This window comes from Gavia stellata, chromosome 23 (genome assembly GCF_030936135.1).
Source record: "Gavia stellata isolate bGavSte3 chromosome 23, bGavSte3.hap2, whole genome shotgun sequence".
Lineage (NCBI taxonomy): Eukaryota > Metazoa > Chordata > Aves > Gaviiformes > Gaviidae > Gavia > Gavia stellata.
In genome coordinates, this window is record NC_082616.1 from 13,283,463 (window position 1) to 13,302,540 (window position 19,078).

A 19,078-nucleotide genomic window follows, 5' to 3' on the forward strand; every position below is an offset into this window, starting at 1 on the left:
CATTGTTAAGGTTGAAAGTCAAACACTGAAGAGTTAGAAAATAGCAGCGTTAAGGTTGGTTGTGCAACCTTAACTTGCCCCCCTGATGTGTATGCGTTATTATACAGTCTTTAATTACAGGATCCCATGCTGGTTTTTCCACAGGGTCCCTGCCTCCCTCAGTGCACAGAATGGACTTTGCTCACTTAATGAGCAGCTATTCATTATTTTGTTTTCTCTTTATTGTTCAGTGTGTGCCCTTCTGCCTTATTTACCAGGCTCTATTCAAGTCCTGTACCAGAGGCAGAATTATTAATTTCCTCTTGAACTTCTGCCGATCTCATCGCTATTGTATCTCAGCAGTTGATGAACAATTAATTAATTTTCCCCAAACCTCTGTGAGATGAAGGGATGTTTTAAAGATGGGGAAACAAAGCACAGAGAGATTAAATACAAAAGAATAACTTGTCATTTTAGGGGCCAATTAGAGTTGACACGGGCCAGTTTTTTCCCCTGAATGTGTAGCATCCTGTGGCATGTTCCTCGTTCAGAGGGCAGCTCCCTCTGGCTCCGGATGCTGCTCCTGCTGCTCCACCTCAGCATTGCACAAGGCTTTCCTTGCTGGCCTGACCTTGGTTTAAGTGGCCATCTCAGTGTCCATACAGCCCAGATCTCCTTGGGAGCATTCAGCTGCTTTAGCCATAGGAACCCCTTTTCTTGTTGTAGGTCCCAGCTCATGTTCCACCTTCCGCAAGGGGACACACAAAACACCGCTGTCGTCATGAACCCTGACTTCATCCCTAGGACCGTTCTTGGCCTGAATTAAGCAAGTGACTTAACTACCTCATCTCCTAACATTTAGCGCTTGCTTTTGCTAGCGTGATGATGTTCCTTCTAAGCACCCAGATGCTCCAGGTTTCTTCCCATTTAATCTGTCTCCCAGCCCCCCTCTCTCCATTTCTTGAGGCTTGAGAGAAAAGCTTTCTCCAGACAGATTTTCCCCCTGGATCATGGATCCACCCCATAGCTGTCTCTCAAGCATCCAGCTTTCCCCCAGACCCACAGTGGTCTAGGTCCCTTCTCCTCTCCTCACTCCTCTGCTCTGTGGCTCCTTGACCTGACTCCTCCTGGCTAACTTCGCCTCCCTGGCCTGGATACCTTTGGGGGTACAGGAGCCTGCTCTAAAGCCGGGGCAATTGCATTTTCCACTGTTTTTGTCTCCTCTGCCAGCTACAGACTTGGTGTACCCCACGGGCAGTTCATGTTGTAGCACTTGCGACACATCTGCCGTTACTCTGCCCACGTCTAGAGGATCCCACCACCCCTGATTTGTAGCCACAGCCACCGTGAGTGGCTTCCTTCTGGATGCATCTCTGAAGTCGTAAAAAGGCCTATAACAAGGCTCCCTTACCCAGCATGGCAAGTCTAAAATGGGAAGCTCCCCACTGTGCCCGCGCGCTCCTCTTGCTTCAGCCGCCCAGCAGGTCTCAGGCTACGCTGCATCTCAGTTCATCATGCTACTACGGTGCTTGTCACCTCTGCCTTTGGAGTGGAGACTTCCCCATCCGTGCTCAGAGCGTGCTGGAAATCAGTGTTAAGAGCCATGAAGATCTCAGCCACCCTGCCTGCAGGCACCTGCTCAGCTTCACTGATCCGCAGCTGAGCCCTGCCTGTCTCTTGCCCTGGCTCACCTGGGAAGATGCTGCTGGGATCTGGTGCTGTGTGGAGGGGAAAAGTGCTTAATGCTTAGCAGTCAGTCTGAAGTAGCTTGGGAGCAGGCTGCCAGAAGCCCTCAAGCAAGGCAGTAATTAGAAAAGCTTCCACTTAGTTTCTTTATTTATGTGTTTAATTTTGAAATTTTAAGGAATTTATCACCTCGGTTGCTAGAGCCCCAGTCCTGCAAGCAACTGCAGCCAAACTCATTTCTGCAGACTGAGCTGCTTGCAGGATGGATGTCTAAAAGCCACACAACTTGTTTATGCCATCTGCTGTTACGCCTCACTTTAGGGTTTCCAAATAATTGTGGTGGTGTTGTAATGCTCCTGAAGAGCTGCTCTCGTGCTAAAAACCAATTGATGTAAATGAAAATCAGCTTTAATGTATCATTGTGCTCCTTTTTTCTTTGTGGCCCAGCTAGAAAGGACAAAGTTGGGCTGGAAAATGGGTTGGTTTGAATAATGTCAACAGGTTGGGGAGATTAACCATGTGGCTGTCGTGCGCCAGCCCAGAGCTGGAGTTGTGTGTGTGTGTGTGTGTGTTACAAACTCTAGGGAAGGATTAACAAATGCAACCAAGCAAAATTGCTTTAAACAACCATAAAGACATATCTGTTAGTGTTGAGTATTATAAATCCCTTCTCTCCTTTGTTTGTTTTTAAACAGTGCTGAAAATTTGAAGAAGTTTCAAATCCAGTATAAGTTACTTCTACCCATCAGACCCTTAAGAGCTGGTGGGCTTAGTAATTTCAAAACCAAGGCAGTTCTAGATTATATAAAAAATACTTGCGCCATGGTTTGTTACTGAAAAGTAGAAATGTGTGTTTTGGTAGCTTGAAAGTGACTTGATTTTCTCTTCCAGTTAGTGTTGATGACACTTTGTGGATCACCAGTGAGGATTCTGGACTGGAGGGATTTTTTTTTTTTTTTTGTTTCTGTCTCTTCTCACTGATACAAGCAATGAAATCTCCTGAGGTCTTTATCCTTGGCACAAGAGGACCAGTTTTCAAAAAGTGACAATTAGTGCAGGCTGCCCGCATTTTTGATGGCCAAACCAAAACTGCCTGCAAAGGCTGGATTTTCTAAGCTAGCACCCACACTCTGAAAATCAGATCTCTTTTTAAAATATCTTAAACTGGGCCTCTGGAAGCTGAAGAACTCAGCCTCTGATGCGTTTCGAAATCTCTGACCAAGGCATATTTAGGGAGATAGATAAAGTTTATCCTTGCAGATGGCTGAGTGGAGCCCACTTGGCTGCGGCAGTGAGCCTTGGAAGCTTTTCCTTCTTTGTTCTTGCATTCTGTTGCAATATCCTGCTGATGTCTTACATGCACACACACACCGAGGAAGATTTGCCTTATTTCATCTAGGCATTAGGTGCAATTTTTAAGCTGTAGATAGTTTTAGTATATGGAAATATATTAAGAACTGTCCTCATTCCCAAATGCTGATGTAGTGCAGGTTGGACGTGTCTGTAGCCATTTCTTCAGTTGGCTGTATGCCTGTGACACCAATGCATATTCTTTCAGTTGTACGCATACGTAAGCCACATAACCCAAACATTGTTTAGTTAGCTGCTCTGTCTGTTTTGCTTTCTATTGGCAAAGAGAGGGTACAAGAAAGTAAGACAATGCTGTAAGAGGTGAAATGGTAGCAGATGCAGACCTTCAAGTATCAGTTCAGCAGCATTTCACAGGGATGCATGCTAGACAGCAGGGAAGAGACACAGGTATGGAGTCTGCCATCTGCGTTGTGATGGATTGTATTAGGCTTTTTCCATGATTGCAAACCAACTGTGTATGGGGAGATTGACCTTAGCCCAGGGTCCCCTCTAAGCCTCAGTCTCTCTGTCCTGTCTTCTCTCACGCTCATGTTTGTTCTTCACAAATTCTCCCCTCCTTCCCCTGCCTTCCCGTCATTCTTGGTGGCAAGGATGTGGGATTCTCGGAAGCAGTCAATGCTTGCTTAATTCAGCTCTCATTCAAGCCAGCACAAGCAGAGTTTGTTCAGTTTTGAAAATTCCCCTGTCCAGATTCTTCTGTTTTTTGCAGCTCTGCTGCTCTCTCCTGCAAGTCATCTAGTCCCCCTCTGTCCTCATCCAGCCCTAAACTGCAGCCTTTTGCAGTGTTGCAGAAGAGGATGAAGGATGAGAAGAGGTTAGTGAAAAGTTCTTAAGTGAAAGCAGTATAACCATGAGTTGCTAGTCACTCCAGCATTAAACAGTAATTTTTAATCTGCATAGCTTGATTTGTTAATTACCATTTAACTGCTGTGGTTTTCATTTGAGTTCTAGTTTCCCTATTTCACCTTTCCCCAGAACAAGACAGGCTACTCTGGCTGGAGCAGGGGACCATGAATGCTGGGTTGTGCCAGAGATGTTCTTGGTTTTTCAGAGGCTCTTCCAGTTTTTTCTTCTGTCAAGAGGTCTAGTTGGTGGCCAGGTGTCATTCCTCAATATACTGGCATAAAAAAGGACTACCTCGACTGTCTGACCTGCCACCTTCTGCTTCAGTGGTATTCTTTTACCTGGGGAAATAAATTAAATTCAGATGGCTCTCCTCTGTCCAAGTAATGGTAAACCCTTGTGTGAGCTGGGGATGCCTCTCAGAACCATCAGCTGATGTACACTCAGTTCTATCTCAGTGGGAAAATATACCTAAGAAATAGGTGCTACAAATAGTGAAGAGCTGAGATGAGCAAACTGAACAGAGATCTAATAACCAGGTGGAACATTGTTTGTTGAAGAGACTGGGACTTTTGTAATCCATTTTTAACCTAGTTCTGTCATAGTTAGCTTGCACGCGTCTTAATCTTTTAAGCTTTAACTTTACTGACAACAAGTAATTCAGACTGGAGTTGTTACTGACCTTTGGCTTTATGATTGCATTCATGAACTTTATTTTTTCTTCTCCTGGATTGTGGAGGAGTTTTGGGAGGGGAGAGCTGGAATGTTGGTTTTTTTCTTCATTGGTTTGTGACTATCAGTGGAAAACATGTAAAAGTGTGGAGAAGTAGTTTAAGGAGAACTTAATTCCAACTGTTGGGACTGTACACTGTTCTTGGAGTCCAGGGCAGAATTTATTTTGTGCTGGCAACATTTCCTAGTGACTGTGGGCCTGCTCTTTCCCTGATAGAAGCGTGTTGCAGACTAGAAAGCAAGAAAGGGTCAGAGTAATAAGCCAGACAAGGATCCAGCACTGAACTTCAACTTAAGACAGAATTTGTCCCAGAAGTCAAGGCTATAGTCCTGATGGGAACAGAGATCTGCTGGCATGGCCATGTGTACGTGAAACCCCAAGTATCTGAAGAGCAGAGGGAGGATGCTGGTGGCATCTTTCCCACTGTCCTACAGAAAGTCAGGCAATCAGTAAGCAGCTTAGAGAGCAGACAGGGCAGAAAGATGTCGATGGAGTTTCAGGACAGAGAGGTGTCAGTTAATATAGTGATGCTGTTCAAGGGTCCTCGAAGTTGAGAGGTTGCAGCCTTGCTGTATGCCCTAGTAAAGTCCTTGTGCACCCCCAGAATAAAGAGGGTGCTCCCAGCCGCGGAGCCAGCAGCAGAAGTTACCGGCTCCCTTCCCTGCTACTGTCTTGGTGAGTAGCTGAACCAGCTCCTGTGCCTCTTGCATCCTTCTTTGTGTTTTATCAGAGCAGTCGAGGAGGATGTTCACCCACTGTAAAAGCAGCAGAGTGCTCTTTTTCCATGGGGTTTTCCTGCTGGGATGTTTGGCATTGGCAGACAACCGAGCGACTCTGAATGATAAAGCAAATGAGATTCCTTTCCAGCTCCCCCTTTAACACAAGTGGTTTTATCTTGGGAATCAGGGACTTGCGGATTTATGGCAAATTTGTAGCTGTTGTGCGAGCAAACATGGTTTGTGTTAACCACGCAGTCTGTTTGTTAACCAGAAAACACAGAAGGTGACTTTGTCCTGTTCTCTGTTAGTGTCATGCCTTGTCTCCACAATACTGCTGCGTAGCATCAACCTGTGTGTGGTGAATAAGCTCTGTCAGAGGCACCTGTTTCACCATAACCCTTTTGGTCTCCTTTTGGAGCGGTCTGATGAGCAATAAAAGCATTTTGTCATTCCTGAAGTAACTTTATTTCCCAGAACTAAGCCAGGAGCGTGCATGAAATCGGTACTCCTGCACTGGGTGCCAGTTTAGCAAAGTGGCTAATAAACGCTTAGCTTGAAGCGGGGCTGCTTGCATCATTTCTGTCCAGTGAGGCATGCAAGCCTCGACTGCATGGTGTCAGGGGACCGGCATCTGCATCTTAAGTCGAACCAGAAACCGCACAGTGAGGTCAGTGAGATTGGACCTACTGATAAGTTTTAGGGGTTTTTTTCCCCCTCATAAGGTCCTTGTTGCTGTTGTGATAGCACCTGGCAGTCTCAGTCGTGGATTAAAACTCCGCAGTACTGTGCATTATGCGAATACGGAGCCAGAACATAGCTCTTGAGCCTGAAAGCTGGTCATCAGAGTGTATGACGGGAGACGACAGGAGGGACTGAGCGGGCAGACGGGAAAGCACAAGGAGACCGTGACAGAGCAGCAATGTGGATGCAGCAAGCCAGCCGCTTAACACGTAATGAGTGATTTATGGGCTCTGTGGGCACTGGAGGGGTTTGGCATTGGTGAGGTGTTCATGGGAAGCTCCTCTCAGGCCCAGGGACATGACGGTACTGCCAGAAGACTGTCTTTTGCTTCAGGAAGATGTGATGGGGACTGGTGTAATGGGCAGATCAGGTGCCAGGATTACTGTCTGGATGGTGAATGATCCAGGACTGGTCTGGCCATTGTAGAAATTGCTGTGTTTTTTTTATATTAGCATTTCAAAAGCTTCTTCACGAAGTTACATTCAGTAGTAGGATACAAATAGGGGAGGCAATCAGAAGAGTAGAAAATGGATCCCTATCAGCGTCAAAACAAGTGTAGTTCCTAATCGCCACTAAACACCATCACCGAGATCAAGTTTTCTCTGTCAAAATTCACACACAGATCAATACTGTGGGTTTACGATTGCTAGGATTTTTTTCTTAAATCATTTGTAGTGTAAAAGCAAGAGAAATCACAAGATCTGTTCTTATGTCTGACGAGGACTGGCCAGTCTGAGGAGAGTGGGAAATGTTTACCCTGTGCACGCCTTCCTGTACCATGCCTACAGCTGTCCTTGAATTCTGCTGCAAATCCTGCACAGAATCGCCTGCAGTCCAGGAGACATCTGCAAATGCAGGTCTTTGAGGTCCTGCTGCCTTGGCTCTGCAGGAATCTGAGCTGAAAAGACATGCTGATCTGAATAACTCATGGATGATTACAAGTACCAGTTGAGCAGGGAAATATTTTTGGCTTTGTCCTGAGGTTTGGAGAGTGTCCACTGTTTCCATTCTAAGAATGTCACAAAGACGGATTGCGAACACAGTAATGAAAATATCAAGAGCTGCTTAAAAAAGCAAATATTCTTGGGGAAATAATGAGAATAAATTGAGTTGGTCTGCAATGTACTAACTGGGAGCCGGAGTGATGGTTGAACTCTGCAGAATGGCTAACCAGTGGTAAAACTAGGGGGCTGGTAATTGGAAGTAAGCTTTCCTCCAAGTGAGTCCATTAGATCAGAGCTGCTCGGTAATTACTTGCTTAGAGAGACGTGTATTTTAAGGCCTGGATTTTTTTTGGCCTGACCCACACTCATATTTTATGTTTCACTTAAGTTCAGTTGGGAGGGGTATTTAGTATTGGTCAAAGCCCCGAGAAGCTCTAACGCTACATTGCGGGACTCTGGTTTGTCTTTGCTGGGCGGTACTCAGTAAAGATTATGGTCACAGGACCGAGCTGGATACTCGTAGTGTCCTGGGATGTTGGACAGCCGTGACCCCAGCATGTCAACAGCAGGGAGACATCACCATGGGGTATAGAAGGGAGTGTCCCTGTCTGCTCCCTCACATTCGGTCCAGGACATCCTACTGTGCTCAGGAGCTTTCGGATGATTTCAGCTGCCTGATGGCTTTCCAGGAAGCCTGCACAGGCAGCAGTGGCTTTCCATGCAGGAATCTGTCTAAAATTTCAGCTGTTGCAGAGTGGTTCAGCATGCTAGGAGAGGACGTGGGATCAGGGACTCCTGCTGTGCTGTCGTGAGATAGTCCCTTGTGCATTTGCCTGGCGGTTTGGCAGCCAGACTCGCTTATCCTCCACCTGCGCAATGGGGCTGTCCCAGCTGGAGCAGGAGGCTGCTCCAGCCAGCGTGAAGAGCTTTCCCTTTGCTGCGGTTCCCCTTCCTCTGCAGCTCTCTGACCCGAGCTTCTCACGAAACATCCAGAGATATTCGGACCTTGCTCTCACCGATGTTTCTGTTCCCTCCAGGGACTGTAAAGTGGGAATAAGCGTGATTGACTCACAGGTTCATGTCTGAGTCTGGCAGATGATCGCTGGGGGAGCAGCAAGGGGAAAAGTATACCCTGTGATCTCTGCTGTGTTTGATTTGCAGCTAATGATTATTAGCTTGTGATTGACTGATTTGCTTATTGCAGGTAGGATGTAATAGTACCTAAAACAAGGGAAGTTTTCTGAAAATTAACTTGCAGGTCCTGATGCAGTTCTGCTCTTTGTAAACACTGCTGGAAGATGGCAGTAATTATCTTCCTTCCTGCCTTATAACTTCATTACAATTGCTATAGGACTGATACACTTAACACCAAGAGAGATAGGAAGTGCGTGCAGAATATTAAACACGCGATTGCTATTTCCCACCTTCTGTTTGGTCATGACCTTTCAAACAGCACAAAGTCTGCAGCCTCTGAATCACAGACCATCACCTTTAGCGCTCCCTTTGCTATTTTTCCTGGCGGCCGAACACTGCCAGGTGCTGCAGACTGCCTTGCGACAGGGAGTACCTGCCTCCACCCTGCCTGCATCCCCACGGGGCTGCCTCTGGAGCCGGCAGAAACACTGCCATCCCTTCTGGCAGGATTTGTCGTCTTCAGTGGGAGGAAGGATTGTGAACCTGGTTCGTGGGACATTTTACTAAGCAGGACAACAACTTCAGACATGGATGAAGTCTGCAGCCAGGAAGATGCAATTGGGACACTAGGAAAAACATCCCGCTGGTGAGGGCTGGGAGCCTCCGATGTTTGAGGACTGATGGGCAGCCTCTGAGATCCTGCTTGGCTGATTCTGTGTCTGAATTACAGAGTGGGTCGAAGCGCCACCAGGAACTCGCCACCGTCTAAACCGTACCAAGTCCTGGGTATAGGATTTCTAGCCCATGCCTCTTAGCTCAGGCACAACCCCATGTTTTGCTGTGGGAATGATGCTGGTGAAAATGAGGCCTCCAGGTACTGCTGGGAAGGGTAATGAAAGGTTTGCAGCAGCAAACAAAACAGGTGGATGCTGATAAGCTGATTAACACTAGGGCAAAAAAGAGCTAAACAGAGAGAAAATCTGTCAAAACAGAGTTGCATGTGAACAAGGTGGGTATGAGTGAGGAATGAAAGCAGTGCAACAGCTCAGTAAGTGTGATTAAGTAATCTGTGACATTTGTGGGTCCCCCATTTCTGAAGGATTTCAGCCCCATACAGTCCCACATGCATTTATTCTCCAGTGCTGCTGCTAGGTAAAAAAATTCTTTTATCTCCTGTACAAGGAAGGGAGAGTGCTTAATTAACTCACCCAGGCTTAGGCCATAGGGCTGGGGCTAGAACAAGGACTGCATTGCTTCAGTCCCAGAACACCTCACCCTCCAGGCCAGCTCTCTTCTTTAGTATAACATATGTGGATATGTCTCCCAGGAAACGTGCAGAGGCTCTGCAGTGGCTTTTTGCTGAAAGTCATAGATGGATCTACAGTGTCACTCTCTCACATTAACATATGATGCTTCATTGATGTCACAGCCAGCGAGGATGGACAGGCAGGTGGCAGGATCCTTGTAATTACCTGAGCTGAGCAAGGAGTTCTTAAAATAATAAATGGTAAAGTTAAAAGGCAGAGCCTGTGCCTTGTCAAGGGAAATTGAGAAACCCTGAGAGATCAGTCCCTGTCAGGGCTGTCCCAGAGAGTGAGGCCCTTGACAGATTCACCAAAGGCAGTCAGGAATATTCAGCTTCTCAGAAGTCAGGATTTCCCAGGCTGCTGTCAAGACAGGCAGAAAAAATTTGGCTTTTCTTGCTTTTCCATACAGATTGACAGATGCCAGAGCAGCACAAAATCTGAGGGGTCATTTTAACTTCTCTGGTTTGAGCTGCTGTCTTATGAGGGGTGTTCCAGCATAGTGCATTGGTCATGGGACAGGAGAGGGTCCCTCAGGGTGCGGACTGTCCAGAGCAGTCTGCTGTGGCCACCAGCCCAGTGATTCGTCTGGCTCGCAGCCTGCTCGCAAGTTGTCCCTGGAAGCATGAGCAGACCCTGAGGTCAACCACTGACTCTAGTCCTGGACCAGTTTCCAAAGGCTCAGAGACTTGCCTGCCATCACCCGACACGTGGGAGCAACTGATCAGCCGCACATGTATCCATACACAGATGCACACAGGGCCTGAGGAGTGGGACGGAGTGAGCCATGGCGTATCGCTGTCCTCTGCTTGCACTGGAGGAAGCTTGCTGGCTTATCTGGTGAGGGAGGTTCGGCGCTGTCAGTGTTCACCCCTGTACATGCCCAGGAAGAAAGCCCTGTTGTAGGAGAGATCTGTCTGTGTGAGAGACACCATTTCTGTGGCGAACAGCAGCCCTGGCTAGTTGGTGCTGGGCTTTGTAATGATGTAAGGGCTTCAAGGAACTGCCCCAGAAGTTTGTTCATATTCCAAAAAAGCTCCATGATTTTTAAGTGCCACCATTTGTAGGAACTGTAAGAATCTCTTTATTTCTGTCCCGTTCACATACATACCTCCTTAACTGCTATGACTTTTCAGATTTGAATGAACCTTAGACTATATTTAACCACATAAAAGGCACTGGAACCTATTGAATTTTACCTGAGCATGGTGAAGTAGGTTTTCTTCTTATTTCTACCCAGCACTGACACAGATGACAAACTGCTTATACCTTTATTTTGCAAATGAAGCACAGCTCTATCTTTAACAGAAATGTCTGGCATACAAGGGTCCATCCTTGTAGGCAGGTTTTGCTATGTCCAGTGAAGTAATCTTCCTCTCTCCCAAGTACCTGGTGGAGAAAGTGCCTCAGTCGTTTCATGGAAGATATTTTAATTTTCTGCTTGGCTTGACTGAGCAGCTGTGACTTCAGGATGATTGGTTGGATTTGCATAAGGTCATTAAGATCCAATAATGATGTTTATTGCTGAGACATCTGCCATTTATATTCATGGAGAGTAAGTAAAATTAAACCTCGACTAATATCACTGTTATTACCAACGCAGTTAATGACAGCGAAACTTATCAATAAGTGAAGATTTCACGGAGGACTGTAGGTAATTCTCTTCCTGAAGTTCTTGACCCACTGGAGTGATGGTAGGCTGCGTGAGCATAGCAGGCTCTCTTTAAATGAATGCTGATTTGGTTGTTACCGGTTGTGTTTGGACAGAGGAGGGACTGGGATCCACACAATATTAAGCAGTATCACTAGCGCATTCTGGAACTATGCACGTGTTGCATCTGAATGGGTGAACAGCAAAATATGTACGTGCTCTGAAGCTTCTCCCTTCCTAGTTCTCTTTAGCTGTGGCTCAGATACTTCAGCTTATAGGCTCTGCTGTGACCTTTTTCTCTTCAGTGGGTTGCAGCAGTGCTTGAGCTTGGTTGCTGTGAGGTAAAAACCAGGGCTTAGCTGGGTACTGAACTCTGCAAACCACGAGGAAGTAAAGAGCTGGATGATTTCATCTTCCCATAGTCTTCAGGATAAGAGCTGGTACCTGAGGTAGAGCCCTTTATATTTTTCTATAATTCCAAATGCATAAGACATCTGTTAGCTACAAACTACTGCCAGTCTGATTTTCCTGAAAATCTGTCCCCGATCTCCACCTGAGTTCACTACTTACTGTAACATTGGCCAACAGTTAGTCATTTATCTTACTTTGACATGAGATCCTATTATATTATTGCAGGGCTGATTTGGAGTTGTGTCAAGGATTTGCTGAACGGTAGCGTCAGGAAAACAACACCTTCTGGAGGGGTCCCCACCAGGCTTTAAGAGCCACGCCTCGGCTCTGAGGGTAGCTCCTGCAAACCAGGAGTAGCGTGTGAGGAGGTTCCCACTGCGTGTCTTGCTGCAGCTGATTGAAAGGGCTGACACAGCATGCTGCCGGCTGGTTGTGATGTCTCAGGGTGCCTGCAAGGTATCACGGTGAGCAAGAGTTTTGTCAGTCAGCACAGATGAGCATTCAAAAACAAGATCCCAGCCTCTGTTAGGGTGGTGTAAGAGCTTCCCTAATTGCTTCTGTGCAGTGCACATCAAAGAGGGGCAGCACGAAGACTGACCCAGATTCTCTGCTTCTGGATGCCTTTTGACAAGCCCTTAATGAGAATTTAAATGTATTGAATGAAAACTTGAGGGAGCAGCATCTGCTGTGAAACCACCTAGTTGCCTGCCTGCTCCTCTCATCCCCAGCCTAGCAGAGCCCGGCAGTAGTACCTGTTCCCTTGGCGTCCCATCTCTGAGGAAGGGGAAAGACAGCTGCAGGGAAAAGGGGCTTGTGCTTGCTGCCTGTTTTCTTAACCTGTCTTGCAGCATTGCCAGGTAAGGCTGTCTCAGTTTACAGTCATCTTTCAGGCTGTAGCTGGCTGTTAAAAGAAAAAGCTGCTTCTCCAGAAAAGAGCTTAGTGGCTCTCAGTACAGCCTCATTCAAACTTTGTAGAGTAAAATTCCAGACTGGTGATTAATTTGGAAGCACCCTTGGACCCCAGAGCTGAACAGAAGGCCTACCTAAAATAGCAACCATGGTAAGTCATTAAGGAACATTTGCTTGTGGTGCAGTGCTGTAGGAGATATGTTTGTACTAAAATTATGTCTAATGAATTAGAGGCGTTCTACCACTTCCCTTTAAAACTCATGAAAAACATTCATCTTTGCCCAAAAACGCATTCTGCTGAACAGCAATCTCTCTGTTAAGATCTAACATCAATGAACCAAACTACACGTGAGGAGTCAACAACACCGTGTGCACGTCGGCCAGGAAGGAGATGCTTCCAGCTGTGAGGCACTGAGCGGTGGATTCACCATCAGTGCATCTCTGTTGATCTCCGTAGAGTTTAAGGCTAATTACCACGGGGATTGTCTTTAATCTTTTGACACCCTCGCCCAAGCATTCCTCCCTCTCCACATTAACAAATTAAGTTATTAGCTCTTAATACCTGAAAATCCAGACCTTCTGTGCCAGAGGGTAACAGAGAAACAAGATTAGGAAGATTGCTTCCAAAGCCTAACATTTCCAGACAGTGTTTGTAGCTAATCATTCAGCCCAAGAATGTCAAGCAGAGAATGGGCCGTGAGAGGAGGAAAAGCCCTGGAACAATTCAGAGTGAAAAAGATCCCTGAAGAACATGGATGTGTTTAGATAACATTCAACATGCTTCCCCTGGAAAGTTGAGCAGAGAAAATATCCAGCAGTGCATACCCCTCTGGACTGCCTTGTTCCTTTGCTGGCAGCAGCACAAACATCCTTACTAAGGTAGCAGGAGCCATGTTCTGTGTCACACGCTTCGTCTCGGGCCCATCGCCATAATGGGGAGAGCAGGCGAGTAGCAGGCTTTAAAATGGCCAGCTGGATGGCCTCTGTTGCCAGGTCTCTTCTGGATGGGAGAAGCGCTTCCGTGCTGCTAAGGGGAGAGAAATAATTTGGAAGAGCAGAAGAGAGAAGGGTCAATTTTATAGAAGGTAAATAGTGAAGCCCTAGGATGAGGCACGGAGTGTATTGCCACTGAGGCCCTCGGTGCCCTGAGCTAACTTAGGTGCCAAGAGCAGCAGGTGCCAGTGTCTGATTTTCAGTGCTTTTCTGCCTGGTGGCTTCTCTCTGTGTGCGTGCTAGATGGAGGAGATTGTGTGTGCTGCATGGGGCTGCTGCTTCAGGAGTTAAAAACCGCAGAAATCAAACTGGAACTGATAAAATCTTGATTTCTCTGCTCTCCAGCCCTTCAAAAAGGGAATTAAGCATTCCGAGTAGTCAGTGTTACACATAAGAATTTGCAGGGTGAAAGTTTATCAGTGAGAAACCAAATATCTAATACGGGTCGTTTTACCCATAGGACTGATGCTACAGCATGCAGGTGAGCGCGCACTATGGGTCCTTGTGTGTGTCCGACTCATTGGGGATTGCTCTCATTTGAGCCTGGACTAAAGAGCTCCCCTTTCAGCTCTGGGGATGCCAGATTCAGTCCCCAGTGTAGTAGTCAAAGAGAGGGCTAATGGGCACTTGTCTGGGGTTTGAATTTTGGCTATTTCCTTCGAACGGAGGAAATGCGTAACCTGACAATCAGTGGTTTTGCAGCTGCCTCCTTATGCTCGGTTCCCAAAGGACTAGCTCTCCCCTGGGTTACGGTATTCCTGATTTAAAACTCAAATTTGATCATGTTTTTACCCAAGCTGATGGCTTCCCTGATTTCCTTTCTGCCTTAGTCTGCTAAACTGTAATTTAAGTGGTTTCCAGTGCATTAAGATTTATGTGGAGTTCTTGGTTGCTGCAAAACTATATGGCACAACTTAGGCATTAAAGGTCTTGACAGTTAGAACTAGACTACACGATTCTTGTCAGCAAGCTGAAAGTACTGCCATTTAGCTCAGTGCTAATTAGCTCCTTTTACTCTTGGTGCATGGTTACCTTATGTGCATGGCTTTCCTATATCAGATTGTTCTTCCCAGTGATCAAATGGTTCAAAGACTTCAGTTAAATTACTCTCGTCCTAAGGAGAGCTGAGATTTAATTGCCCCATAGTTACTGCATCAGGGAGACTTACTAGGATGTCTGAAATGTGAGTAGCCGGTACAAGTCCCAGGCATGAGCGTGTTCCCTTCAATGCAGTCTGAAATCAACGCAAGAGTCCTTGCGATTCCCCCAGTGTCTTGGTCTATGACTTTTGTGCACTAGGTCCCTGCTAGATAGCTGCATTTAAGCATCTAGATCTTAATGTGCTCATTCAGGTGTCTGAGGAAAATTCCCTGTAAAATATTGCAGACTACCTTCAAGATTACTGTAGAATATCAAAGAACAGGAGGGATAATAGTTTGACTCATAGTAAGGGACATCTTGCGTTCCCTGGTATGCTGTGCTGCATCGTGACACCCCTTATACTCAGGAGAGAGTTTATTCAATAGAATAGCGACAGTTGCCAGCAAGCCTGCTCATTTGTTTGTCATTTGTTTCAGAAATGTTGTAACTTTTATTATGCAGAGCTTAAGTTTACAGCTATAAAATCCTCACCAGCGTCCATGCTGAGAAAAGTGTGTAGGACCTTAAGCAGCATCATAAAAGCTGAGTGGAATAATGTCAAATTATTTTATAAACTCTCTTACAATAATTGCTCAATCAAAATGAAGGGGCCCACTATCTATAAGATATGAGATTTAATTAAGAATCTCTGAATAGAATTATGAACCCAACTCCAGGTTTCTACATTTGGAAATTTCCATCATAAAGCATCTCCAATCATCTATCCCTACATGCATTGAAATGTATTGTCAGCTGGTATAAATCTAATTTGACTCAAGGACTTTAAAGGCCTGCTTTTTTATTTTAGATAGGAGTTTCTTACCTGTCAGTGGTTGCATAAAGAGACTTTACACTGGGCATAAATTACATCCACTTTAAAAAGCCATAGTATTAAGAGGCTGCAGAGTTTTTTAAGGGTAATGGTCAGTATCTTTTTACAGCATTTGTTTTGCTAGCAGTTCTGGAAAATTCCAATATTGTAAGAGTTAATATGCAGAGAAATCTGGGAAACTATTTTTGCTAGCACTCTGAAATAGGACCTTATTTTAGATATCATAGAAATGAAAATGAAGTTACTGTTTGTCTGACTGAATTCATGCACAAGCATGACTGGAGGATGTGGTCAGAAAATTCATTTATACATTCAGGGGCTAGATCCAAATCAGTGTAAATTAGCCATCTCCCATCTGCCTCCTTGTGGTTTACACCTGTGAAGGATGTGACCCACAGTGTTTGAAATGCACTCCAGAAGTGGGAAATAAAGATTTGAGGAGAAGCTTCTACTAAGGGGACTGCCTAGGGCTGCAAAAAATATAATCATACTGAAGATCTTACCACCACATGACTGCTTTTAATCTGCCCTTTTGAATACTATTAATGAAGTTAAAGGCTGACTTATTCACCGGTATTTTTTTCTTCTAAGATCTGAATTTCAGGCTCGTTCAGCCTACAATAACGATTCCTCCTCATTTCCGTGGCTTTGGAAGGTGTCAAGTGAAATGAACTGCAGAGCAATCCCATTTTATCCTCTGCTGCATATAAATTCCTGGGTTTTGTTCTTAATGCTTTACTGGAGTGTTAACTTGAGTATTTGCCCCAAAACCTGTGCAAATGCAGATGGAGCTGTAGTGATACCCGTCAATGTGGTGAGTGAAGCTGTGACTCTACCAAGGTTCAGGCTAGCAGCGTGCTGGGGATCTGGCTGCTCTGTGCTGTCGGACTCTTGTTTCGCAGTGCGACTTCTGTTGCCCAAGTTATCCTCCCCTGAATGAGTGAGCATGGGTCAAGTTGACATTTTTAGCAAGGACGAGCACATCATCCAGCAGTCTAAAGTTCCTGAAACCCAGTGTACGAGATGCCAGATCTGGACTCACAGTGGACATAGGCACTGGGTGGGAGGACCCACACTGCATACCTTGTGCTCTTGCTCAGCGTTTCAGGCTGGTTTCCTCTCTCAAGGAAGGCAGGATTCCCAGGTTGGGGAAAATTAATACAAGAAACACATGCGAACTGCAGGGTGGGTGGAAGGAGTGGTCATGTCCTGTCCCCGAGACTGGACAGGACTGTTCGTCTCCTGTGACCATTCTCCATTGAGACACTCATTGCTGAGCGTCAGCACTGGCACAGAAGGGTCCTGCTGGTGAGGCTGAGCCCCTTCCCGCTGCCCTGACCGCAGCAGCATGCGCAGCCTCCTCCACGGCAGGCCGCCCCGCACCTGCCTGTGGTTCAGCCGCCTCTGGCTGCAGCACACAGCCAGACCTGGGGGACAGCTCAGCCTGCAGGGACTGCTGCTTGCAGGCTCTGCCGTGTGTGTACGGGAGGGATTTCAGAGGGAAAAGGATGAGATAGCCTGCTGAGCTCGTGGGAAGCTTCTCTGCCGTTCATAAATACTTGGGACTTGATTCCCTTTTCCATGGCTTTGACAACACTGGTGTGATTTAGCATGTCTGCGACTTTGCATGGAAGTAATTTGCTGCCCGTGACCCTTATACCTTTTACTCTTCAGATTCGGCCATCTCCCTGTCTCCCTAGTGGCTCTTCCTCGAGCAGCCACAGAGAGCCAGTGCGTTTCCTGGCTTGGGTCTCCTCTTCGTGTCCTAGCATGTGTGGGGACAGCTTACACAGAATGACGGGCTTAACTTTGGCACACACTGTTAGCGTGGTAGTCGTGCTGGTGAGAGCCTGGCTGACATCCTCTCTTTTGTCTGTTTTCCCAGGTTGTTGCACTGTCATCATGGAGTCTCTTGAGAGATTCAATCTACTATACACTGTCCGTTGTTGCACTCATTGTGGTAAGTTGTTGAAGGTTACTCTTCTGTGGGAGCCCACATGTTTACTGCCACCTGTAAAGGGAACCTGCTAAGAAATCATAGCCTTGTAGCCAAGATCCTAGTTCCAGGAGTCACGTGGTTTTCTGGTTGTGGAAAAATGTACTGATGATCTCCCTGGTTCTGTAGAAAGGCTTGGCCCAAGGGTAGGAGATTGAGGAGTGTCCAGAGAGCCCAGAGCCATAGCTGGGGAGAAGTGTAGTGCCCCAGTCCCAGCGCAGCCGCAGGGTGCAGAGCTGAAACCCCGTGCTGCAGCTCCATCGCCAGCTCTGGAAGGTTTGTGTTGGTCAGTCCTCTCCTGACAGCGACCCTCAAGGCTTCCTAAAAAAAGTCTACCTGATGCGTAAGGAGGCAGTATTTGTGCCCAGAGGGAAGAGATCGTCAACAACTGCAAAACATTAAAGTTAGTTTTTCTGCACATAATTGGGGCAGGTCTTGTTCAGTGCACGCTAGCAGCAAATCTTCTAATGAAGGCTACGGTTCCAGTAATTCTAAGTGCTGCTTCTATTCCAGCATTCATCAAGCTCAGTAAGTACTCCGAATCTCTCAGAATTGGGCTATACAGTGAAAAAATGTTAGCACGAGTGTTTAGATAAAGACACTGCCATCAGTTTAGCATTACCTTTGCAACCAAACCAAAGTCAGGAAATGTAACAGTTGCTACTTTGCTTTTTTTATTTTTTTGCCTTTTTTTTTCCAGCCTAGTCTAGGACTCTAGATTCCCTAAGAAAGGAAGAGTGATTTTATGAGGCTAACTTCCATACATAAGCAAGAAGGGAACTTTAGAGGCAGAAGATGAACACTTGCATTTTTGAAGTTTGCACTACTTTTACTAGTCGCAGTTTCAAGTGTGTTTTGTTTTGCCTTCATTCTGCATGTGCCTGTATATTATACATGTTCTGTAGGTGCAAAGACCTATATCTGTCTAATCTCAAACAGAGGGTTTGCCTCAACCTGTTTGTACTTTTATTCCCTACGCTGCAACGTCAGCCTTTTTGCACCTGACAAAAAATAACTTTTCTACGTAATTATTAGCAATGAGCTGCAAAACAAAAACTTTCTTTTTTTTGCTTTGACAGCTTGACAGTAACCTCATATCAAATAGTGTTCCTAAACAACAAACTTGGACACATCCATGAATTGTAATAATTTACATTGCATGAGCTTAAAGACACCTAGCAGGCATTCTCCTAGTTTACTCCACAGGAAGCACAGATGTGGGCGGTTGCCTGGCATTTAGCCTCCTGTTGTTTGCATTGGGTGTTTCATTTATTGCATGGTGGCAGACAAGTTAAAAATCTGTTGAATCTGTCATCGGTTTTTAAATTCTTAAAGCAAGGCAGGTTTTTTTCACGGCTGGTTCATCCTTGTAGCTGTCAGCTGCTTCAGGATGTTGAGAACCATTCTCTATCGTATTGTGTCCAGTGCACCCCTGAAATTCCTAGCTATGTATCCTGTGTAATGAGAAAGTTGTATGGCTCATTGAACAAACATCTCAGTTATCGTTAAGACTTTTTTCCTGTACTTTATTTCTATATGAGCTGTTCATAATTACAGAACTGCAGAAGTCCTTTTCTTTTGGGAGTGTACCCCATAATATCAGGATACTGTTATTTTTTTCCTAAGCCTCGGGTTAGTTTCTCTCCAGATGTATGTCCACTCTTCTGCTTTTCTTATCAGTTGTGAGGTTCA

The 19,078-nt window shown here is 45.8% G+C and overlaps 1 protein-coding gene across 1 annotated transcript in view; it reads left to right on the top strand.

Moving 5' to 3' along the window:
• The window catches only part of SLC24A3 (solute carrier family 24 member 3), a 61,437-nt gene that overhangs the window by 12,979 nt on the left and 29,380 nt on the right, over window positions 1–19,078 (top strand). The window contains exon 4 of the mRNA XM_059828491.1: window positions 17,276–17,350. Within this exon, the coding sequence (XP_059684474.1) occupies window positions 17,276–17,350 (75 nt within the window). The remainder of the gene's footprint in view (window positions 1–17,275; window positions 17,351–19,078) is intronic.